The following is a 26,116-nucleotide window of genomic DNA, read 5'->3' as shown; positions in this document are numbered from 1 at the left end:
ACCTGCCTGGCTCAGTTGGTGGAGTGTATGATTCTTGGCCTCAGGACTATGGGTTCAAGCCCCACAGTGGGTGTAGAAATTACTTGAAAATAAAATCTTTTTTTTTTTAAAGATTTTTATTTATTTATTCATGAGAGAGATATGTAGAGAGAAGCAGAGACACAGGCAGAGGGAGAAGCAGGCTCCATGCAGGGAGCCCGACGCGGGACTCGATCCTGGGACCCCAGGATCACGCCCTGGGTGGAAGGCAGGGGCTAAACCGCTGAGCCACCCAGGGATCCCCTTGAAAATAAAATCTTAAGGGGCACCTGGGTGCCTCAGTTGGTTGGGCTCCAACCCTTGGTTTCAGCTTGGGTCATGATCTCAGGATGATGAGATCAAGCCCCATGTCGGGCTCCCTGTTCAGCACAGAGTCTACTTGTCCCTCTTCCTCTGATCCCCTGCCCCACTCCGCTCTCTCTCTCACACACACAAATAAAAATCTTTTAAAAAAAAAATCTTAAGTGTTCAACTCTTGATTTTGGCTCAGGTCATGATCTCAGGGTTGTGAGATGGACCCTAGGTCTGGCTTTGCACTGGGTGTGCATCTTGCTTAAGATTCTCTCTCTCCCTTTCCCTCTGCCTCTCCCCACTCTCCTCCCTCTTAAAAAAAAAAAAAAATCTTTAAAAAAAAATTAAGTGTACAATTCAGGGGCATATATACAAAGTGGTGCCACCATGACCACTATGTAATTCCAAGAAGGCTTACATATAAATTAGATAGAAGACTTAAGTGATAACATAAGAAATATGGAAGCAGGTAAAAATTGCTTTAATTTACATTTTGAAGGTGGAGAATTTAAGCTACAAAGGATGAGCACCAAATCAGATGTTCTGTGCAAGGAGAAAGTTAAAGGAAGAAGTCAATGTATTTTTATAACCTGTAAATAGTTTGTATGGATGGCCTCTAACTTCTGCCCATTGAAGGTAACTGTTTAAGTGACTTTCCCTCCCTGGACTGAAGCTGGGAGTCAACCGGCTGCTGTGCTATTCAGCCTGATTAGTGACCCTTTTATTTTCGCTACTCCAGCAGAATAAATTCTTCTATGAATTTTACTCACCACCCAAAGGCACAGGAAGCCCCATGCAGACTTATATAACATAGAAGACTCAGCCAAAGCCATCTGAGCATTTGGCCGAAGAGACAAATAAGAACTACAGAAGCCAGGAGCAATTCTACCTAGAGAAGAGTGAGGAACTCAGAAAAGCAGGGAGTTCAAATACCTTCCACATCTCAGAGAGACAAATTCCATCTCAGTTAAATAGTTCTGGGGAAGAGGATATAACCTGCCAATTAAAGCATCTGCTCATCACTGTCATGCTTTCTTCCCAAAACTGCTATTTTCTCTATCTCCAGATGTTACATGTAGTTTAGGTAGAGATCTCCAAGATGACACAGTCTACCAATTAAAAACCACCAAGGTGGTGGTCCTTGTTTCTGAATAACATGATGCCTTGGGTTGTGAAGATGTTCTATTACCAGATCGAGAATGAAACTCCATACAAGAAAAGGAAGAATGCCGGGAGCCCAATAAAAGCCAACAATAATATTAAAACTTCCCTATCAGGGATCCCTGGGTGGCGCAGTGGTTTGGCGCCTGCCTTTGGCCCAGGGCGCGATCCTGGAGACCCGGGATCGAGTCCCACATCGGGCTCCCGGTGCATGGAGCCTGCTTCTCCCTCTGCCTGTGTCTCTGCCTCTCTCTCTCTCTGTGACTATCATAAAAAATAAATACATAAATACATAAATAAATAAATAATAAGAAAATAAAACTTCCCTATCAGGGCTGCAAATTACCACAGTCATCCTTCATAACTTAAGTGGTTTCAACAAAGGGGCTTAAATTGAAGAATGACTCAGCCCACAAAAGAAACTGAGTTTCATATTAGTGTCAGGAAAGCTAAATACTCCAAAGAAAAAAGTTGCTTTAGTTAAGTTAATGTAGAAAGTTAAACCAGTAATCCTAAAGTACTGATTTCAAAAACAGTACTGGGATTCTATCTTTTTTTTTAAGATTGATTAATTAATTAATTAAGGCAGAAAAGGGAGGGAGAGGGACAAGCAGACTCTGAGCTGAGCACGGAGCTTCACATGGGGCTCTATCCCACAACCCAGGGATCATAACCTGAGCCAAAACCAAGAGTCGGGGGATCCTTGGGTGGCTTAGTGGTTTGGCGCCGCCTTCGGCCTAGAGTGTGATCCTGGAGTCCCGGGATCGAGTCCCGCATCAGGCTCCCTGCATGGAGCCTGCTTCTCTCCCTCTGCCTGTGTCTCTGCCTCTCTCTCTCTCTCTCTGTCATGAATAAATCTTTAAAAAAGAAAAAAAAAAAAAAAACCTACCCACACTTAAAAAAAAAAAACAAAAATAAAACACCAAGAGTCATGGATGCTTAATCAACTGAGCCACCCAAGTGCCCCAAGACATTCTTATTTTTTTTTTTAATTTATTTATGATAGTCACAGAGAGAGAGAGAGAGAGGCAGAGACATAGGCAGAGGGAGAAGCAGGCTCCATGCACCGGGAGCCGGATGTGGGATTCGATCCCGGGTCTCCAGGATCGCGCCCTGGGCCAAAGGCAGGCGCCAAACCGCTGCGCCACCCAGGGATCCCGACATTCTTATTTTTAAAGGTTTGCCATTTTTGCTTAAGGCTCCTCTGTAAACATCCTCCCCAAATGTGGTACCAAGACTCCTGGTTGAAAACAAAAACTTCGGAACGACTAGGTGGTTCAGTGGTTGAGTATCTACCTTCAGCTCAGGGCATCTGATCTCAGGGTCCTGGGATCAAGTCCTGCATCGGGGTCCCTGTGAGAAGCCGGCTTCTTCTTCCTCTGCCTATGTCTCTGCCTCTCTCTCTCAATCTGTGTCTCTCATGAATAAATAAATAAAATCTTTAAAAAAAAAAAAAAAAAAGGAGGGAGGAAGGGAAGGAGAGAGGAAGACAGACAACTAAGGGCATAAAATAGTAGCAACCCAACTCTAGCTCCTGCCCCAGCTCAGTACAGCAGAATTGGTAGACAAGGCAAGGGTTTGCCATGGGCTCCTAAAGCACATAAGCATTAACCTTTTTAACTTAAAGAAGGTCCACCTGCTTACTAAGTCTCTTTTAAACTGTGCCCAGGGATGCCTGGGTGGCTCAGCAATTGAACATCTGCCTCTGTCTTCAGGGGGTGATCCTGGAGTCCAGGGACTGAGTCCCACATCGGGCTCCCTGCATGCAGCCTGCTTCTCCTTCTACCTGTGTCTCTGCCTTTCTTTGTGTGTGTCTCTCATGAATAAATAAATAAAATATTTAAAAATAAACAAACAAACTGTGCCCAAAAGTTATAGAATAAGGAATATAATCAATCTAATGCAGTGGTTCTCACAAGTCAGGGCACATCAAAATCACATGGAAGACTTGTGAGAGCAGAGATGACTGGGCCTTGTCCCCAGAGTTTATGATCTGATAGGTCTAAAGTGAAGCCTGAGAATTTGTATTTCTAACAAGGTCTGAAGTAGTGCTGACACTGCTGGTCCAGAACCCACTCTGCAAACCACTCCTCCATTGTTCACAGAAGCTGTTCACTGTAGTCTTTATCTTGCAAGACTTCTGCTGATCACTTGACAATAAAATACATAAGTTGTATTGTCAGTTCTTCAACTTTTTATTGAAAATCACTTCCAAGTTACAAATAAGTTGCAAGATGGGGATCCCTGGGTGGCTCAGCGGTTTAGCGCCTGCCTTCGGCCCAGAGCGTGATCCTAGAGTCCCGGGATCAAGTCCCACATCAGGCTTCTGCATGGAGCCTGCTTCTCCCTCTGCCTGTGTTTCTGCCTCTCTCTCTCTCTCTCTGTGTGTGTCTCTCATGAATAAATAAATAAAATCTTTAAAAAAAAGTTGCAAGAACAATAGCACAAAGAACACACGCATGGACCTGTTACCCAGATTCAGCTATTATACTTTGTTGTATCTACTTTATCATTTCTCTCTTCCTCCCCTCTCTATATACATCAAATATTTTTCCCTAAAAATGAGAGAAAAAACCATAAATAATGTCTTTTGCCCCTAAAAACTTCAGGGTGTATTTCCTAATAAAGATGTTCTCATATAAATACAGTAGTTACCAATTTCAGTGAATTTAACATTAATACACCACTACCACAATCCATATAGAGAACAGTTTCATTGTGCCCCCAAATTCCCTCATGCTTCCACTTTATAGTCAACTCATCCCCAATACCATGGCAACAACTATTTTCTATCATTTTGCTTTCTCCAGAATGTCACAGAAATGGAATCATATAGTATATAATCTTTTTAAAAATTATCAAATACATAACATAAAATACAACATTTAATCATTTTAAAATGTGCAATTCAGTGGCATTAAATACACTCAACAATGTTATGCAACCACCCCCACTATCTGGTTTCTAGAACATTCTTACCACCCCAAAAAGGAAACCTTGTACCCATTAAGCAGTCATTCCCCATTTTCCCCTTCTCAAGCCCCTGGCAACCACCAAGCTACCCAAAATGCTTTCTTCTTCTATGGATATGCCTAGTCTGTGTATTTTATATAAATGGGACCATACAATATGTGCTCTTTTGTGCCTGGCTTCTTTCACTCAGCACAAAGTTTTAAAGATTCATCCAAGTTACAGCATACATCAGTATTTCGTTCCTTTTTATGGCAGTGTGTAGCCTTTTGAGTCTGGTTTCTTTTATCAGCATAATACCTGATATACCTCCATATTTTTACATACATGTGTAATTTCTTCATTTTTATTGCCAAGTAGTAGTCCACTGTATTTACATACCAAAGTTTGTTCATCCGGTCACCAAAGGACAGTTCACTCTAAGTACTTTTCCCAGGAATAGAATCACTTTACTCAAGGTACTTTATAACTAATGGGGGTATAATGTATTTGCAAATGGCTAAAGAAAAACTCAAATATATACAACATATGTAGGTTCACAATTCCTTATCTGCAATTCCATAACCCCTTAAATATAAAGTTTTTTGGTAAATTTTAAGTCATTTGGAGATAAATCCTGACCTATATGACACTGAGTCTCTTTACAGTCTTTATTTAGTCTTTTTAGTGAAAATAGTCATATATTTTGCTGCAAAGTATTATTATGGCTGATATACATCCCACTGGGGGACAAAATTCATATATGATCTATGTACCATATTACCTTTCTGTATTCAGAAAAAGTTGTAAACTTATTCACCCCACAGATTTTGGATAAAAGTTGTAACCCTGTACTTACACAGCTTTAAATGAAACAAAAATTAAATTGATGATTACTAGAGTCAATGAACAGGCATTAACCTTTTCTCTCCATTACAGACTTACTCCCTACTACACCAACTAAAAGGACAAACTCTGCCCGATAGTCCCCTTCCTATGAGCAATGGCCATCCTGCGTGGTCTTTGTAGATTACCACAAGCCTAAAAAAACTGACTGCCATTTATAAAAGTCCTCTCTTCCACTGAAATACACATACAGGGGTAACCGGTGGCTTAGTTGGTTAAGTGTCTGCCTTTGGCTCAGGTCATGATCCCAGGAGCACTAGGCTCCCTGCTAAGCTGGAAGCCTACTTCTCCTTTCTCCCTTTCCCTCTGCTGCTCCCCCTGCTTGTACACACACTCTCTCTGTCAAATAAATAAATTAAATCTTTAAAGTAAAATACATATATATAGTCTTTTAATAAGCAAATATTAAAGTTCTTAAAACATCTGATTGCTCCAAGGCATACTCTTCTAGCAGATATTAGGCTGCTCTACTCTGAAACCTAAATGACCCTTTAATGTTCCTCACCTGAGAGGAGAACACAGTTGCTCTCCATATACATCACAGACACTCATTCTATGCACACCGGGAATTCACCAGTGCCAGGAAGAGTGGCAAGCATGGAGGTAACAAGAGAGAACAAGGTAGACAAGGCTCCCACTGTTATGGAACTAACTCTCTACTTGGAGGCACATGACACACAAAACCACTAAGGAAATAAAATGATCGATCCTATGACAACAAACCAGGATATGATGAAAAACCAAGGAGTGATTTCAGATTAGATGGTGAGGTAAAGCCCTGAGAAGTGAAACTGAAGCCAAGAACTAAACCCCAGAAGACAAATGAGGGTCAGAGGGAAGAACAGTGCAAAGGCCCTGACAGAGAAGGAAGTCTGTATCGGTCAAGCCTAAAGAAAGGCTCAGAGTGGCTAGAAAGCATAGTAAGAAAGTTAGAGAGCAGTACGGGATGAGATCAAATCACCAAGGGCCAACTCATACAGGATTCTGTACATCAGAACAAAGAGTTGCAGATTTCTTCCAAATGAGATGGAAGACCATTAGAGGATTTTAGGCATGGCAGTAAAATGATCTTATGGATATTTTCAAAACTTCATTCTACTTGCCACAAAGATATAGATAACATGGGACTGACTGGTAATCCAATTCTCTCATTAAAAAAAGAAACATATATACATATTTAACACACTGTCACTTCATATAATAAAATGCCAAGAAAAGATTGTATTTCCTGAAAGGTGATTTTTTTAAACTACTGTCTTGAATGATTTTACAGGAGGATCAGTGTCTTTGGTCTTCCAATTACATTTCTAATAGCTACAACAGCAAGCAAATTTAAGAACTTCTATGGATCTTATACATTCATAGAAGTAATACTCTGCTAATAAATCTGACAATATAAATAGAAAGTCAACGAGTACTAAAGAAATGAAGAGTTTATGTTGCTATTTAAACATCAAGATATCTCTATTTTCCTAAATATACCAATATTTAATAAAAACACAATTCATGAAACAAGACTAAAGCTGAGGTTACTGCTGTCAGTTAAAATGTAACTGTGGCCTATAAATTCTACTTCTGGTTCTTAAAGATAACAGTAAATCTAGAAAGTGTGTATGAGACACGTGCCAAAAAAAAAAATAAACAAAAATTTAAAAAGGTCATGAATGTGTAAGAACAACATGACTACTCTTGTATTTCCACAAATTCAGAATTGATGCTTTTAGAACAAAGAAATAATTAGCTTTCTGAAAAATGTTTCTGAGTTTGTTCTCAAATTACACAGAAAAGTATTTCTGGACTTGACACCAATACCAAATTATTTCAAACACAAAAATTTATTTTTATGGATAGTTTCCCTCTGCAGAACCAAAGTGAAGAAACAGCTATCTAGTTAACACAACGAAATTTATTCCATAGTGAACTGTTTAGAAGTAAACGATATCCTCAAAAATACAGCATACTCTCATTTGAAGAGTTCTTTAATTTGGATTACTAAAATTCTAAGTTCTGTAAATAGATTAATGCTCTACTTTCTTCAATTTAAAATGTAAAAGAGATCACTTGAAGATTACCTTCATTTTTAAACCATTTCATATTATGTAGACTAAAATATCAGTCAATACCTTGAGTGCCTAACATTTGACTTCCACTTTGTAATAAGATTTGAAGAAACTGACCGAAAGTGTTACGCTAAAACACTAGGACAAAATTATGAAAAGTTTAATCTGCAGTTCAGACCACAGAGCAGATGTCAAAGAGAAAGTTCGTCTGGATCTATTCATGGATTTCAACAACACAGCTGTTGCAGGACTTCATCTCAAGGCAAGACTGAAAATTTAAGAAACTCCTAATTTGCACAATTTCTCTGGAAAGTTGTAAATTTCAAGCTAAAGCAATGAAATATCAATTTTTAAATATAATAAAACTATCAAATCCTATTAGGCTTACATATAATCACTCTACCACCATGAAGAACATATATAGCAAGTTTAATGATTATATAAAATATATTCAGGGATAAATGCTACAACACTCACTTTATATCTCACAGGCACCCAAGAGGACTGGAACATGCATCCTCATCACCCATGTGGACAAACAGCCACAAAGAACCACAGCTAAGACTAAAGCTGGCTCTTATTTGAAGGCATCAACAGGAGGCTTCTGGAAACCTTAACTGTGGTTTCTTAAAAAAAACTTTGAGTAGCACATGATGCAGAGATCTGACAAAGACCCTTCCTAACCCAAGGCCACATGCATGTCCAGAAACCCACCTGTGTTATACTCCTTCAACTCCAAGTCCTTTACAGGCATTCCATCAGGAGTCCGAAAGGCATTAAGAATCTGCAAGAACATGGTGTATACACTAATGACACAAATCATTATAAAACACTGAATATTTAATTTTCCCTACTGGTTTTTAATTCTACATAATTTAAAGCTATCACTACTTTATCAAGGCAAAATTAACCCATGTACACTCTAGGCATTCAAAACAACTAATGAGTAGAAGATAATTATTCAAAAATTCCTAAATATAAAAAAGGCAGAAGAACATAACCATCAAGAACCTGAGCTCTGGAGTGCCTGGGTGGCTCAGTGGTTGAGCATCTGCCTTTGGCTCAGGTCATGGTCCCATGGTCCTGGGATCGAGTCCCACATTAGGCTTTCTGCAGGGAGCCTGCTTCTCCCTCTACTTGTGTCTCTGGCTCTCTCTGTGTCTCTCATGAATGAATAAATTTTTTAAAAAAATTTTTAAATAAAAATTTTTAAAAAAAGAACCTGAGCTCTGAAATCAGACTGCCTACATTCCAAGACTCTCTTGCTGTGTAAGTTTTCAGTGCCCAGTTTCTCATCTGTTAATTGTAAAATGATGATGCCTTGGGCTCATGCCAGTACAGGGCCATGGCACTTAAATCCCTCAGCCTGGAGCTCTCTTCCCCCATCTTCAGATGGGACTGTTCTCTCATGGCATTCAGGCTTGGGTTCAAATGTCATTTCCTTAGTGATGCCTTCCCCCAACTGAAAATAGCTCCTACCCCAATTATGTGCTTAACACCTTTTAGTTTCCTTCAGTTTATCACTAATTGAAATTGTTTTTTTGTTTATTTTTTTATTTTCCATGGATGCAGTGACTTTACAATATTCCATATTCACTGCTATATCACCCAGTGCCTAGCATATGGTCTGTGATTTGTATTTGGAGGGAATGAATTAAAAGCATCTATTCATAGGATACTGTGATAATTAAAGAACTAATGCTTGTAAACATCACATAATGCCTGGCACAGAGTAAATACAGTTTGTTCTTATTATAATGGTATGACCAGATTTTCCTGTAAGCTCAGCCATAATTTAGTCAGCCAGTCCTCTAACACTCAAGAGTTACACAGCTCCCAGTTTTTACTACTGTAAATAAAATGAATCTTTATGTTTGCAATTGAATCCTCCCTCTTGGATTATGCCCTACAGGATAATTGTCAGGCCTGAGGATAGCAATCATTCATCATATATATCTTTTTTTTTTTTTTTTTTAACAAACCTCACCTCAGTGAGTGAATGTGTAACTGCCGAAATTTAAATAAGTTCTATGGATTGTACCAAAGCCAATTTGCTGGTTTAGCTATTGTACTATAGTAATACAAAATGTTAACATTGCAGGAAAGACACCCAAAATATCTCTGTTCATTTCTTTGTACCTTCTTATGAATCTATTAATTTTTCAAAATAAAAGGTAAAAAAAATTTTTTTTAATTGACAAAAAAAAGGAAAAAGAAAAAAAAAGAGCCTTACCTCTTCTTTTGTAGCATTTTCAGGCACCCCACTTAATCGAATAACCTTGCTTGCTTTTTCCTCGTTTGGGCCAGTCCTATAATCTTGATCCTTAAATCCAGAATAAAAGATTATTTTAGAAATAAAAATATGTTAGCGTATAAATGAAAGTCAAAGTGAAATGCAGGTTCTCAGGATCAAAAATCAAAATAAAAAAAAAAAATCAAAATGACCTGCATCATGTTAAGATATGAAAAATTATAATTTTTTATTTTTCAGAGTTCCAAATTTGATTTCAAATCATTAGTATGTAAGTGTGCTAAAACCAAGGTTCACTGAGGGATCTTGAAATAGTAAAGCAGAACATTAAGAGAAACCACATTGAATAGGACTTATAATCATGAAAAAAAATAAACCAAATAACTAACATATTCTCAAAATTACAATTTTCTTTTCCTGAATGAGAAAATAGAAAAAAAATTAAATCAGGTGCCATTTGTCAAAGATGTCAACTACAAATAAATTTCAGAACAAAATCAAAAGGTGTCATCTGACCATACAACTTAACAGTACAATTCAGAGAAATTAGCATTTTTCATATTTTTCACAAAAGCCTCAACTCCAATATCCTCTTTTACTCTTGAAGGTATCCTGATCTGAACGATAAACTATACAGTCAACCAGCTCTAACATTCTCAAAATTCATTATTTGGTTAGCATGTCTTAAGATCACTGTCCAAGTAATAGAAACCTGAGTAGAGATGAGAAAAATCTATTTCAGGAGATAATATTTGCATTAACCAACTGCAAACTTAATTCTCCTCACTTAGATTATGAACATTAGATTATATATTATATATATTGAAATCCAACATTTAGGGATCCCTGGGTGGCGCAGCGGTTTGGCGCCTGCCTTTGGCCCAGGGCGCGATCCTGGAGACCCGGGATCGAATCCCACATCAGGCTCCCGGTACATGGAGCCTGCTTCTCCCTCTGCCTGTGTCTCTGCGTCTCTCTCTCTCTCTCTGTGACTATCATAAATAAATAAAAATTAAAAAAAAAAAAAAAAAAGAAATCCAACATTTAAGTAAACTAAATTACCTGTAAGAAGATATTTGCAACATTAACATCACCTCTTCATCGTCAGGGAAAGACTCCTAGGTATTCTGTATATCCTAAATTAGTTTCAGAAAATGTACCTTACTGGCTGGCTCAGTCAGAAAAGCATGCAACTCTTAATTTCAGGGTCGTGAGTTCAAGCCCCATGGTGGCTGTAGAGATTACTTAAATAAATAAAAACTTAAAAAGAAAAAAATGTACCCTGAATAGCCACAAGGCCTGACTAGCAAGAATTAAGAGAACTAAAAAAAAAAAAAAGAATTAAGAGAACTAACTCCCAAAGACATACTTTCTAACTAAATTATCCCAAGGTATTTAAATCAGCATTAAAGGAGAAAATGAAGAGATAGACACCAAAAGTACAATCTGAGCTGAGAGCCACTACTCTAGAGATGTACATTCTACTCTTGAATATACATTTTATTTTTGTTTTTTAAAAAAGATTTTATTTTTAAAAGTAATCTCAACCCAACATGGAGCTCAAACTTATAACCCCAAGATCAAGAGCCGCATGCCCTACTTGAGCCAGCTAGGTGCCCCCACATTTTATTTTTTAATGGTTATACAAGGAGAGACCCGAGGATCTTGGACTCTACACACTTCATCCTTCAGAAAAGCCTTATGATACAACAACAAGCAGAAAAAAAAAAAAAAATCTACTCCATTAACATACCTGAAGGTCCCGCTGGGCATCTCGGGAAGTTTTGCCCTCTGGGAAAGACTTGCTCTGGCCATAGCCAAATATCTGGCTTCCCGGCAGCCTGTGATCCACATCACGGTACTCCATGTTTCTGTAATCAGTGTCTTCGCGGCCAAGAAAGTCCAGACTACCTTCTTCTTTAAATACACCAGCATCTGAACTCTGTTGTTCACCTCCAGAAAGCTGTGACTTGTCTTGGTCTTGAAGTGGACTTTGGCTGTTCTGAAAGTCCGATGCAGACTCATGTTCAAAGGCTACATCTTGTTTTTCTCCTTCTCTTGTTTCTGAATGTTCAAATTCTCCCTTCTGAATGCCAAAACCAGGCCTTTCTGTTGTATGATCATGTGTGGACTCTTCTCTCTTGTTCATGTTCATACCAGAATGTTCTCTATCTTGTGTAGAAGGTTGTATGTAATCCAAAATATCTGGATCCACAGAGGGCATCTCCCTATCTTTAAACTCCATACAAGGTCCCACCTCTCTGCTCCTAAAATCCTGATCAGTCCTGGACCGATGTCTACCTCTGAAATCTGAATGTGGTGTATCCCTGTCCCTAAAGTCTAGATCACTAGCACCTGAACCTCGGCCTCTAAAGTCCATCTGTGTTCCGTCTTTGTCCCTGAAGTCCAAATCAGACACATCTCTATTCCTAAAATCAGAACGGGACTGTTCTCTGGCCCTGAAATCCAAATCTGATAAATCTCTTCCTCTAAAATCTGCATGGGATCCATCCCGGCCTCTAAAATCTAAATCATAAGTGCCCCGGCCCCTGAAGTCAGATGAAGGAGTATCCCTACCCCTGAAATCAACAGTGTGAGCATCTCTGTCTCTGTAATTCATGTGAGATGTCTCTCTACCTCTATAATCCATAGAAGTACCATCTCCACTCCTGTAGTCCATTGGTGGTCCTTCTCTATCCCGAAAATCCCCAGAATGTATGTCCCTACCCCTGAAGTCCAACTGTGATGAATCTCTGCTCTGGAAATCAGAAGATGAAAAATCTCCCCCCCTGAAATCATGTCCAGGTCCCTCCCCTCCTCGATAGTCGCCATGCGGTCCATCTCTAGCTCCATAGCTGAAAGAATGCTCCTCTACATTTGCAAAGGGAGGCCCCGAATGCCCCTGGAAATCAAAGGGAAGTGAATCTCTGCCAGGAAAGTTGCCAGAGTGTCTCTCTTGAGCATGACTCTTAAGGGGAGGAGGAGGATAATCCCTGTTCCACCCGGGAGCAAACCTTTCTTCTTGGCTCCCACTGTAGAAACAAAGACAGTGTTATTCATATTGTCCAGAGAGTTTGAAATCTACACACCAGCATATTCTTCTCTAATCACAGCACATTCTTCTGTAAACATTTTTTTTTTTTTTGGCAGAGTTCTGTAACAAGGTCCTAGATCTGCAGAAAACAGCAATGTTTTGCTATTTTAAGACGAAGTGGCGGAGTAAACTTTTATGTTCCCATTTCAGAACACGAGGAAAGTCAACACAAGGTTTTCAACATGACTGCTGCAGAAAAAGCTTTCACCCAGTCCTGCAACAGGGAAAATCCGCAACACCAGATAAGCTAGCAATGGTGACACACTACAAAAGTTTCCATTTCCTACAGCCAGGGAACTTAGAATTCCAAGATCAACATGATGAATCCTATACAGCAAATAAATCAATGCACTATAAATGTATTACAGTAAATTTTAGGAGGTGTCATTCTCATTTCTGCATTCAGTGGTAACATTCCAAATATTTTGATTAAACTACAGCATGGACACCACCCAGATCAGAATGGATGCACGCCCAAGATGAAGGAACACTGGCTGTAAATCACCAGTAGGAGCACACAAGTGTACACCAGCTGAGCATCAGCCCTGGCTGCATCTAAAATCCAGTTCTACAGTGGCTCCACCAAGAAGCGCTCTCACCTGGGTCCTATTATTGTAACTACCCAAGAGTAACACAAAAGGCAGCATAAATTATGTCACAAAGCATATGTACATCAACCTAACCAAGCCAACAGCATCTAGGAGCTTAATGCTGAAAAGGACCTTCAATATTATCTCCAGGTCCCAAAAGAAGCAGCTGATATTCAAGATTCTAATTCCTCACGCTAGTTTTTCATAGTAATAGTAAAATATATTTAAAAATAAGCAAAGTATTAAATTCACATTCTCGGTTTACAAAACTCAAGAGATAAATGAGGACTGACCTAGTCTTTCATTCTACCCAATTCTTCCCTAACCTTCAGACCATTTACATGCTCAGGCTTTGGTAGAAGGGAAATTAAATAGGCAATTAGATACCTAGGATTCTGAGCTTGAGAGTGAGGGGAGGGCAAGAAAAAGGAAAACATGAAATGATCTGAAGGGTTACCTGCTAGTCAGCAGTAAAACAAAAGTATTAGGAAATCAAGTCCAACTCAGTTCTCTCCTCCCAGAATATACAGGTTCTATTATATGACCCATCTGAGTGCAGACTACACCACCAGAGAAAGACTCAAAGGACAACTGATTCCAGGTGACTCAGTTCAAGAGAGTTACAAGGCCAAACCCTTTCTTAAGTAACAGGACTTTAACAACAGTAACCTGAATATTAGAATGGTGCATATTTAATGGAGTTTCAGACCATGATGACTTCCATTAGCTGCCATTAAACATAAGTTATGTCTATGTGGTTCATCATAAGAGAAGTATGTCTAAATGATCCTCAGAATACAATACAGTTTTGCACTAAAATTAAGACATTACCACTAACTCTAGTGTCTCCCCTATTTAAAATCATTAAATCTCAATAGTTAGCTTGCAGGAAGACTTAAGCTTCAGCCAACGCTCATGGTTACCGAGGCATCTAAATCTACATGTTTTCTGACAAGAATGCTTCTAACACTGTCTAAGAATACTGCCCTCTTATCCCGGGAAGATCAAATAGAGCAACCTACTGTACTAAGGTTCTTCGAACCATATTTTATGCAGACAATTCAAAAAACAGTTCTATTAACATAAAATAGCAGTGACTATGAAAATCATTTTTAATCAAATAAAATAAAATGTAAGAAGTTGTTAAAATAAAATACAAAATCATTTTCCCGCATGATGCCTTTTTAAAAATCCAAATTAGTCTTCCAAAAAGTTATGCTATATAAACTATGTTCCCCTTCTCGTCAAAGATCTTAAAAAGAATATATAACAACTTATGTTTAAACTAAAAATAAGGTGGGAGAATATCATTTTAAATAATAAATTGGTCAAAGAAAAAAATGTTTTGAAAATTTTTTTACAGTTATGAAACAGAGCAAAGATTACCCAATATTTCTGAAGGCTTACCAAACAATCTAAATAAGGTTAATTTTATGAAAAACAGCCTTACTTACAAAATAGTTATCCATAAGTATTAAGTAAAAAGGGGCAGATTACAATCTAAATATTTAAAAATGTTGAAGTATAAGCCCATTGATCTAGACTAGGGATCAGCAAACTGTCCACAAAAAGCCACACAATATTGCTATTATTAAGCTTTGCGGTCTGTCAAAACTATTCAACTCTGCCATTGTGGCATGGAAGCAATCATAGACAATTTGTAAACAAATGATCATGGCTGTGTTCCAATAGAACAAAAGTGAGTTGCAGCTATGGTTTGCTGACCACTGATGCAGACCTTAAATTTTGAAAGGAAAAACATATCCAGCATCATCACCATTGCTTTAAAGATTGCTGAGCCAAAAGTAAAGACTCCTATTGTTTGTATTTATGAAACACTAGCTTTACTAAATTATTACGTGGGTTTTAAAAATTCAGTTGACTACCTAATTTTTCCCTGGAACCCCCAGCTTCAGAATAATGAGAATACCTCTTGATAAAATCTTGCAGACTGCCGAACCAAAAGAAAATTCACCAATAACAGAAGTTTCAACTGGAGGATCAACATTTTTAATGTTGATGCTTCAGAAATAACTTTAAAGGTCAGATTTTTTTTGCCATACAAGTAAAACCAGAAAAACCACATTCCTTTGGCATTTTTAAAATTGTAAGTGTAATGCAAAAGCTTTAAAAATATAGCTATCATCCTTTATTATACTGGCTATAAAAAAACTAACTCCCTACAAATCTAAAATATCTAATAACTGAATGGTATTACTTTCTCAACTCATCTTTTTACCCAGTAACCCTTAATATTATACCTTAGAAAATTACATTAAGTAATTTTTTTTCTCAGAACTACTTTTAGTAACTGAAACATAATATGCCATGGACCAAACACAGTTCTGGATTCCAGACATAAATTAGTGAACTTAACACAACTTTTATGTACCAATATAAATGTTCATGTATGTTTCTGTTAGCTCTCCTTATTTGCCAAGTATGCATTACTTTGTTAAAAGAGACTTTAAAAAAATAGCTGGGGAATTATTTTTTAACGTTTAAAAACTGCTGAAACACAGGGGTGCCTGGGTGGCTCAGTCGGATAAATGACTGTCTTCAGCTCAGGTCATGGACTCAAGGTCCTGGGATCAAGCCTCACAGTGGGCTCCCAGTTCAGCAGGGAGTCTGCTTCTCCCTCTTCCTCTGACCCTCCTCCCCACTTGTATGCACGCACACGTGCTCTGTCTCAAATAAATAAAATCTGAAAAAAAAAAAAAAAGTGCTGAAACACAAAATACTTGGCATGCTCAGTACTCAATCTCACAAGCACTTTGGAAATGACTAGAAATTTTTTAAATAGTTCCTATTTTTAAAAAACCAGAGCTATTTCTATACAAAGAAAATATCCCTCTTTATGAGACCAAAATATATTATATGTCCTTATCATTAAAATGTTACAATTTCAATATTCAAATTTCAAGACTTACCGAAAAGGTCCTGTTCTGTTAGCAGATCGAGAATCCCCCCACATCTCTTTCTATGTCAAGAGGGCACAGTAAGCAGATCTTTTTGCTACCAAACTCTGGTTATAGTAGTACCTATATAAAACAAACCATAAAATATGAACACATTAGAACATGAAGAAAAGGTTAGACTAATTTCTCCCACCTTGGCTTCTTAGGAGCAATAATAGGGATATTTCTGGAAGTCACTTTTTATTTTTTTTTAATTCATTCATTAATTTATTTAGAAAGAGAGGGAGGGAACATGCATGCAGGAGTAGGGGGCGGGGGAGAGGGAGAGTGTGTCTCAAGCAGACTCCACACTGAGCACAGAGCCTAATCTGGGACTTAGTCTCATGACCCTGAGATCATGACCTGAGAAACCAAGAGTCGGATGCTTAACCAACTGTGCCACCCAGGCATCCCTGGAAGTCACTTATATTTACTTATTAATTTATAACAAGAGAAACACATTTTTTTTTTTTTGAGACAGCAAGCAAGGGTGAAGGGGCAGTGGGAGAGGGAGAGAGAGAATCCCAAGCAGGCTCCACGCCCAGCAGTGGAGCCCAATGTGGGGCTCAATCTCACCACCCTGAAATAACAACCTGTGCTGAATGCTCAACTGAGCCACCCAGAGGCCCCAAGAGAAATACATTTTTAATTAAAAATGTGTACTCTGGGGGCCCCTGGATGGCTCAATCAGTTAAGTGTCTGCCTTTGGCTCAGGTCATGATCCCAGGGTCCTCGGAACAAGCCCCACATTTGGCTCCCTGCAGAGGGAGCCTGCTTCTCCCTCTCCCTCTGCAGCCCCCCCTGCTTGTGCTCTCTTGTTGTGTCTCTCTCTCAAATAAATATTGTTTTTTAAATGTGTACTCTGGGGGCAGCCCACGTAGCTCAGCGGTTTAGCGCTGCCTTCAGCCCAGGGCCTGATCCTGGAGACCCGAGATCGAGTCCCATGTCGGGCTCCCTGTGTGAAGCCTGCTTCTCCCTCTGCCTGTGTCTCTGTCTCTCTCTCTCTCTCTCTGTCTCTGTCTCTCATGAATAAATAAATAAAATCTTTAAAAAAATAAAAAAAAATTGTGTACTCTGGAGCATCAAAAATTTCTAAATGTACTAAGAATGTTTTACATTTACTAAATATTTACTAATTCATCAATTCACCTCCCTTTTTGGAAACGGCATCTTTAACACTAACACCATCATCAGTCCATACACAATCCAGCCTGACCAATCAGAATAGTCTCCCACCCTCATCACAGTAATTGCTCTAAAAATGGGCAAGTACCAAGAGGCACCATTATGAGATAAACATTATTTGGAATTAAAATCAAAACCTAGCAGGAAAAGCTCTTTATCGCTTTCTTATCCAATTGTATCAGGAAGAGAGCTATTAACAGAAATTCCTCTTTACCAAAAACATATGCATTCGAGGGCAAACTTTGTTTCCTAAACATCTCTTCTCACCTTTCTGCTAAGGTTCTTCCTTTCCTTTATACCCTCAGATCCCTATCCCTCTCCTTATTCAGTATGTCACAAAAACCTCATGTTGCCAGACTGCCTTAGGAATTTCATGTCTCTGTGGATTCCTCATAGATATGACACTAAATTTACTTTTCTCCTGCTAAAAAAAAATTTAATTAAATTTAAAAACTAAAAATGGGCATGTAACCCAAATCAAGCTGAAAAGTCATCTCTAGGACCTTTGCTGCAGCTACTAAAAAAGGTGCAAACTTTCATCACCTTGGATTTGGCAACAGTTTCTTAAATATAACACCAAGAGCACAAGGAAAAAATTAAGTGGGCTTCATCAAAATAAAAAACTTTTGAGTGAAGTACACTACCAAGAGAGTGAAAAGACAAACCAAGTTTCAGCAAAATGGCAGATGAAGTTCCAAAGTCTCGTTCCACCACAAAAACATCAAAAAACAGATGTCTGAGGCAGCTCTGTGGAGCTTAGAAAACAGCTAAAGGTGTACAACAACCAAGAGAATACTCAATCAAGAAAAGGCTATCTTCAAAATAATAGTAAAGTTTCATGGCATTTTCACTCATCCCTGTCCCACTTGCCCCTGTAAGTAGCAGTTTTGATCTTGAAGCGGCAGCCCACTTCCCAGTTCCCTCCTTCAAATCAGAGGGAAACCTGATTTGCAAATTACTGTGTACATCTCTTCTAATCTGAAGGATGGGTGCAAGGTGTTGGTGTCTGTTTCTGTTTCACTAACTCAGAACTTTAGTGGTGGATGGGGCAAGCACTGCTAATAAAACCTGCAAAGCAGACTCATATGGGAAAGCTGGGGTGAAAACACTTTGGGAAATTAGGACATTCCAAAGCAACAAGTATAGGGGAAAATTTAGAAAACTACATGCATACCAGGGCAAGACACATGATGAGACAAGACCTGAAAAGCCTTTAAGCTTTCACCTCAGGTTGATCCCAAGACCCACAGCAAGCCTAGCTAAATGTTGAAGGAATGTCCCAGCACAAAACCAATATGCAAAAACAGACAGAGGTGGTTATTCATCTTTCGGCTTTTCTCTTTAATTGGTGAGGTCACAGAATACTGAACATCAGCTAAAGGAATAGACATCAGTGATCACACAATAATGACAAGGAATAGTCTTTGCAAAATAGTTTACAAAAAAACTCAAAAAAGACTACTATAGCCTTCAACAATCCCCCTCCTCAAAAAAAAAAAAAAAAAAAAAGCAAACCTCAACAAAAGGGGAGAATGTGATTTCCAGAATTACCATATTATGATAAGCAAATACCCAATTTTCAATAACAAGAAAAAAATCTTAAGACATACAAAGAAATGAGAAAATGTGGCTCATTCAAGGAAACACACTACAAAACTATAATAAACTTAATAAATAAATAATAAACTATAATAAACTTAATAAATAATAAACTTAATAAATAATAAATGTCTTAATAAACTCAGACATCAGATTTACTAGAAAAGACTTTATAACAACTATCTTAATTATCCTTAAAGAACTAATAGAAATCAAGAAAACAACATATGAGCAAAATGAGAATATTTATAGAGACAGAAATTTATACAGTGGAATAAAAAACCTGGAGCTGAACAGTACAATAATTGAAAAGTTCACTAGAGGAGTTCAACAGATTTGAGCAGGCAGAGGAATCTACAAACTTGAAGAGAAGATGGTTGAAATTATAAAGTCTGAAGAGCAGAATAAAAAAATGAACAAGGGGATCCCTGGGTGGCTCAGCGGTTTAGCGCCTGCCTTTGGCCCAGGGCGCGATCCTGGAGTCCCGGGATCGAGGCCTGCATCGGGCTCCCGACATGGAGCCTGCTTCTCCCTCCTCCTGTGTCTCTGCCTCTCTCTTTCTCTATGTCTATATAAATAAGTAAATAAATAAATCTTTAAAAAAAATGAACAAAGAAGAACAAAACCTACAGGGCCTGGAGATGCTGTCAAACGGAAAATGATTATGTAAGAAATGAGAAGGGAATCCCAGAAGGAAAAGAGAGAAAGGGCAGAAGAATTACTTGAACAAATAATGGTAAAAAAAAAAAAAAAAAAAAAAAAATTCCTCCAATTTTATGAAAGCTATGAATCTATAAATCTAGGAAGCTAAATGACATACAAAAAGGCTGCTTTGGTGGCTCAGTTGGTTGAGCAACCAACTCTTGGTTTCAGCTCAGGTCATGATCTCTTGAGTGGTGGGACTGAGCCCTGTGGCCCATTCCATGCTCAGGGGGGAGTCTGAGGATTCTTCCTCTCCTCTCTCCCCACTGCTATGCACAATAAGAATGCTCAAGCTTTCTCTCTCAAATATTTGAGATATTTATTTATTTGACAAAGAAAGAGAGAGGGAGAGAGAGCACAAGCAGGGAGAGCAGCAGGCAGAGGGAAAAAGAGAAGCAGGCTCACCACTAAGAAGAAAGACTGATGTGGGGCTTAATCCCGGGACCCCAGAAGCAAGACCTGAGCTGACGGCAGATGTTTAACTGACTGAGCCACCCAGGTGCCCCTAAATAAATCTTTATAAAAAATAAATAAATGAGGTACAAATAGGATAAACTCACATCAAGACACATTATGATCGGGCACCTGGGTGGTTCAATGGTTGAACACCTGCCTTCAGCTCAGGTAATGATCCAGGGGACTGAGTCCTGTTATCGGGCTCCCTGCAGGGAGCCTGCTTCTCCCTCTGCCTGTGTCTCTGCCTCTCTCTCTCTGTGTGACTATCATACATAAATAAATAAAAATTTAAAAAAAAAAAAGAATTCTATATCCAACAAAATTGTCCTCTAAAAAAATGAGGAAGAAATTAAGACATTTCCAGATAAACAAAAGCTGAGGGAGTTCATTACCACTACATGAACCCTGCAAGAAATGCTAAAGGAGTTCTTCAAGTTGAAATGACAAAGAAGATAAACAGTAACCAAACCATATGAATAAATAAAGATCTCTGGTAAAGATAAACACAGGGGCAATTATAAAAGCCAGTATTATTGTAACTGGTTTGTAATTCCACTTTTTATTTTCCACATGATTTATTTTTTTTTATAATTTTTTTTTTTTTTTTTTTTTTTATGATAGTCATACAGAGAGAGAGAGAGAGGCAGAGACACAGGCAGAGGGAGGAGCAGGCTCCATGCACCGGGAGCCCGACGTGGGATTCGATCCCGGGTCTCCAGGATCGCGCCCTGGGCCAAAGGCAGGCGCCAAACTGCTGCGCCACCCAGGGATCCCTTTTCCACATGATTTAAAACATAGATGCACAGGCAGCTCTCTCTGCCCATGGGTCCTATTCCTGTGCTTTAATAAAAATAAATAATTTACACCAAAAATAAATAATAAAAGATAGATCCATTAAAAAAATTTCTAATCTAGGTTATGGGGGACACAATTTATATATTGTGATATCTGTGACATAAATAACAGAAAGACAAGAAGCTGTACAGTTTTTGTACACTACTGAACTTCAGTTGATATAAATTCAAATTAAGTTGTTCTAACTGTTGGGTGTTAAATGTATAACCACAAAGAAAACCATGATAACCACAAAGAAAATATCTATAGAATACACACATAAGAAAATAAGAAAATCATGGGGCAGCCCCAGTGGCGCAGCGGTTTAGCGCCGCCTGCAGCCCAGGGCGTGATCATGGAGACCCTGGATCGAGTCCCACATCAGGCTCCCTGCATGGAGCCTGCTTCTCCCTCTGCCTGTGTCTCTGCCTCTCTCTCTCTGTGTGTATCTCTATGAATAAATAAAATCTTTAAAAAAAAAAAAAAAAAGAAAATAAGAAAATCAAAACATATTACTGCCAAAAAAATCCAAAACAAAAAACTGAACATAAAGAAGGCAACAATGGAAGAAAGAAGCACACACAAAAAAGCTACAGGGCACACAGAAAACAAAAAGCAAAATGGCAGAAGTTCTTCCTTTTCAGTATTTACTTTCAATGTAAAAAGCTTAAACTTTTCTAATCAAAAAAGGAGATGGGGGGGCTCAATCAGTTAAGTATCTGCTTTCAGCTCACGTCATGATCCCACCCTGGGATCAAGCCCTATGTTAGGCGATCTGCTCAGCAGAAAGTATGTTTCTCCCTCTCCCATTTCCCCTGCTTGTGCTATCAAATCAATAAATAAAATCTTTAAAAAAAAAAAAAAAAAGAGGAGATGGGCAGAATAAATGTAAAAACATGATCTAACACACAAGTTTGAAATGTGGCGAGTCCACTTTTCATGGATTTTTTTCAATAAATATATTGGAAAAATTTTTGGAAATGACAAAGTTGAAAACTTGAAGATAAACCATGTAACCTAAAAATACTAAATAAAATAAGAAAAATTAGGTATATCATGAAGGCATAAAATATATGTGGATATTAGCCTATTTGATCATTTACTACCATAAAATACACACAAATCTATTATAAAAAGTTAAAATTTGGGAGCCTGGGTGGCTCAGTTGGCTAAGTGTCCGGCTCTTGATTTCAGCTCCGGTCATGACCTCAGGATCCTGCAATTGAGCTCTGTGTCGGGCTCTCCACTCAGCAGGGAGCGTGCTTGTCTCCCTCTGCGCCTCCCTGCTCCACTTGTGCTCATGCTGCTCTCTCTCTCTAAAGTAAATAATCTTTTTAAAAAAAGTTAAAATTTATCAAAACTTACAAACTCACAGACCGTAACTGATATCATTTGTGGCTGAGTAAATTGTAAACAAATATAAAGATGCTGTTTAAATTATAATTGCAGGGATCCCTGGGTGGCGCAGCGGTTTGGCGCCCGCCTTTGGCCCGGGGCGCGATCCTAGAGACCCGGGATCGAATCCCACATCGGGCTCCCGGTGCATGGAGCCTGCTTCTTCCTCCGCCTGCGTCTCTGCCTCTCTTTCTCTCTCTGTGACTATCATAAATAAATAAAAATTAAAAAATAAAAATAAAAATAAATTATAATTGCATAAAATTAACTATAGTACATATTGTACTACTGTAATAATTTCAGTCATTTCCTGCTGCTATTGCAGTGAGCTCAAATGTTGCAAGTATCCTCTTAAAAAAAAAAATCATGTGGAAAAAAAAAATATCATGTGACACTAATCATCCCTAGAGAGGCAACTGGCCTTTCTGGCAGATTGCGTATCACAGTAAAAAGTGATCTCTTCCGGTTCTCCTTTATTTCTCATCATGTTTAATGCAAGATCATAAACCTTGAATAATACCATGGGACCCATAGGAAGTGCCATTAGTGATGCTCAAAGTCTTCCCAAGAAGCAAAGTCGTAACATTACAAGAAAAAGTTGAATAGAGGTCTGTGGTTGCAGCTGCAACCACATTTGTTTCAAGACAAATGAATCCAGTGTTAGGACCATTAGGAAAGGGACGCCTGGGTGGCTCAGCAGTTGAGCGTCTGCCTTTGCCTCTGGAACTCCGGGATCAAGTCCCGAATCAGGCTCCTTCATGGAAGCCTGCTTCTCCTCCCTCTGCCTGTGTCTCTGCCTCTGTGTCTCTCATGAATAAATAAAATCTTAAACAAACAAAAAGGGACGCGCTGGGTGGCTCAGCAGTTAAAGTGTCTGCCTTCGGCTCAGGGTGTGATCCTGGGGTCCCGGGATCGAGTCCCACATAGGGCTCCCTGCATGGGGCCTGCTTCTCCCTCTGCCTCTGTCTCTCTCTCTCTCTCTCTCATGAATAGATAAAATCTTAAAAAAAAATAAAAATAAAAGACAGGAAGGAAGGAACGAAGGAAGGAACGAAGGAAGGAAAAATTCATGATGTTGTCACTGGAGCTATACCAGTAGGCATGAAAACGTTAATTTTTGCAAACTATCTTTTTATCTCATATTGAAAATGCAGCTTTTACATGGGTGAAGGATTGCTATAAGAAAGGTATACTTACAGATTCTAATATGATTTGAGAAAAAGTAAAATCATTATATGACAACTTAAAGCAAAGAAAGGTGAAGGATCTAAAACTATTCAATGTCAGCAAAGGATGGTTTGATAATTTTAGAAAGTTATAGGGATCCCTGGGTGGCTCAGCGGTTTAGTGCCTGCCTTCGGCCCAGGGCATGATCCTGGAGTCCCGGGATCAAGTCCCACATCGGGCTCCCTGCATGGAGCCTGCTTCTCCCTCTGCCTATGTCTCTGCCTCTCTCTGTGTCTCTCATGAATAAATAAATAAAATCTTAAAAAAAAATTTTAGAAAGATGTTTGGCTCAAAAAACAATGTCAGATAACGGGAGAGGCAGCTTCTGCCACAAGAAGCAGCAGCTGAGTTCTCAGGGCCACTAATAAAATCACTGAGGAAAAAGTTTATCTGGTTTATAATATAGATGAATGTGCCCTACTCTGGGGGAAAAAGGACATCTATTAGTAAGGAAGAGAATACAAGATATAAGGCAATAAGGTAGAGGTTAACTCTACTATTTTGAGTCAGGTTCATGATCCATCCATAAAGCTGCTAATCTCCAAGTCTTGAAAGGAAAAGATAAGCAACAGCTGCCAGTCTTTTTGCAGTACAAGAAGGCCTGAACAAGAACCTTCTTTCCAGACTGGTTCCACTGAAGCTATGTCTCTGAAGTCAGGAAGTACCTTGCTGGTAAGCATTGTCTTTTTAAAGTTCTTTCCATAATGGACAATGCCCTTCAACACCAAAAATGTCAAAGTGGTCTACTTGCCCCAAACACATCTCTAATCCAGCTTCTAGATCAGGGAATCATAAGGACCTTTAAAGGTTTATTATACAACAGTACTCTATGGAAAAGACTGTCAATGACATGAAACAGAACTCTGATAGAACATCATGAAACCCTGGAAGGATTTCTTTTAAAGACTATACTAATTTATTTTAGAGAGAAAATATGTGAGTGAGGAAAGAAGCAAAGGGGGAGGGAGAGAGAGAAAGAAACTGAAGCAGACTGTGTTGAGTGCAGAGCCCCAAATGGGGCTCAATCTCAATGACCAACTATGAGATCACAACCTGAGCTGAAACCACAAGTCAGATGCTTGGGGCACCAGGGTGGCTCTGGTTGAGAGTCTGCCTCTGGCTCAGGTCGTGATCCCAGAATCCTGGGATTGAGTCCCATATCAGGCTCCCCGTAGGGAGACTGCCTCTGTCTCTCTGTGTCTCTCATGAATAAATAAAATCCTAAAAAAAAAAAAAAAAAGTTGGACGCTCAGGAGCCACCCAGGCACCCCAAAAGTCTGGAAGGATTACACCATCAAAGATGCCAGTGTTGGAGAATCCCTGAGTGGCTCAGCGGTTTAGTGCCTGCCTTTGGCACAGGGCCTGATCCTGGAGACCCGGGATCGAGTCCTGCGTCGGGCTTCCTGCATGGAGCCTGCTTCTCCCTCTGCCTGTGTCTCTGCCTCTCTCTCCCTCTCTCTGTGTATCTCATGAATAAATAAATCTTAAAAAAAAAAAAAAAAAAAAAAAGATGCCAGTGTTATAGGAAAAGCCATGAAAGCCATTATGCCCGAAACAGTAAGTTCCTGCTGGAGAAAACCGTGTCCATATGTTGTGAAGATTTCACAGGATTTACAACAGAGCCAATCTAGGAAATTATGAAAGAGTGGATAAAAAAAGATGGAGGGTGAAGGGCTTCAAAATATAGATCTTGGAGAAATTCACACCCCACACCAGAGTAATGAAAAGAAGATGACTTGATGGAGATGAGTATTTCCAAACCATGCCCAATGAAGAGGAAGAAGATGTAGAAGCATGAGGCACCTGGGGCTCAATCAGTTAAGACTTTTAGCTCAGGTCATGATCTCAGGGTCCTGGAATCAGCCCCTGCTCAGCTGGGAGTTTACTTGCCCCTTTCCTTCTGACTCTCCCCCTGTTCATTCACACACTCTCAAATAAATATATAAAATCTTTTAAAAAGAAAAAAAGATGGAGAAGAAGCAGTCCCAGAAAACAAATTGACATCAGACATCTGGCAGAAGCATTCTGAATATTTGAAATGCTTTTGACTTCTTTTATGATACGACCCTTCTAAGGTACAAGCACTTAAACTAAAGCAAACAGTGGAAGGATTGGTACCATCATAGAAACAATTTTAGAGAAACTGGAAACCAAAAGAAGTCAGAAATTAGAATGTATTTCCATAAAGTTAGAGTGTGGCAGGCCTTTCCTGCTTCTACTTCCATCTCCTCCACCTTTTCTACCTCTGCCACTTGAGAGGGCAAGACCAACCTCCACTTCTCCTCCTCAGCCCATTCAACATGAAGACAACAAGGATGAAAACCTTTATGATGGTCCACTTCCATTTCAGGAACAGTAAATAATCATCATGTTGAACAGTTAATGTATTCGTCTGTTGTATATGTGTGTGTCTTTGGGTG

At 39.0% G+C, this 26,116-nt stretch overlaps 1 protein-coding gene across 3 annotated transcripts in view; it reads right to left on the bottom strand.

Annotated features, from left to right (window-relative positions):
- The window catches only part of RBM6 (RNA binding motif protein 6), a 122,104-nt gene that overhangs the window by 78,566 nt on the left and 17,422 nt on the right, over nucleotides 1-26,116 (bottom strand). Inside the window, exons 2-5 of one of the 3 annotated variants that reach the window (XM_041761443.1) lie at nucleotides 16,272-16,382; nucleotides 11,411-12,689; nucleotides 9,640-9,729; nucleotides 8,121-8,190 (exon numbers count right to left, since the gene is read on the bottom strand). In XM_041761443.1, coding sequence (XP_041617377.1) covers nucleotides 8,121-8,190; nucleotides 9,640-9,729; nucleotides 11,411-12,689; nucleotides 16,272-16,315 — 1,483 coding nt within the window. In that variant the 5' untranslated portion in view covers nucleotides 16,316-16,382. Of the gene's footprint in view, nucleotides 1-8,120; nucleotides 8,191-9,639; nucleotides 9,730-11,410; nucleotides 12,690-16,271; nucleotides 16,383-26,116 lie in introns of those variants that run through there. The other 2 variants (XM_041761445.1, XM_041761446.1) reach the window with 2 other exon arrangements.

This window comes from Vulpes lagopus, chromosome 7, assembly GCF_018345385.1.
Source record: "Vulpes lagopus strain Blue_001 chromosome 7, ASM1834538v1, whole genome shotgun sequence".
Taxonomy (NCBI): domain Eukaryota; kingdom Metazoa; phylum Chordata; class Mammalia; order Carnivora; family Canidae; genus Vulpes; species Vulpes lagopus.
The sequence above is the reverse complement of the archived record's forward strand: the minus strand, read 5'-3'. Positions and strand labels throughout refer to the sequence as shown.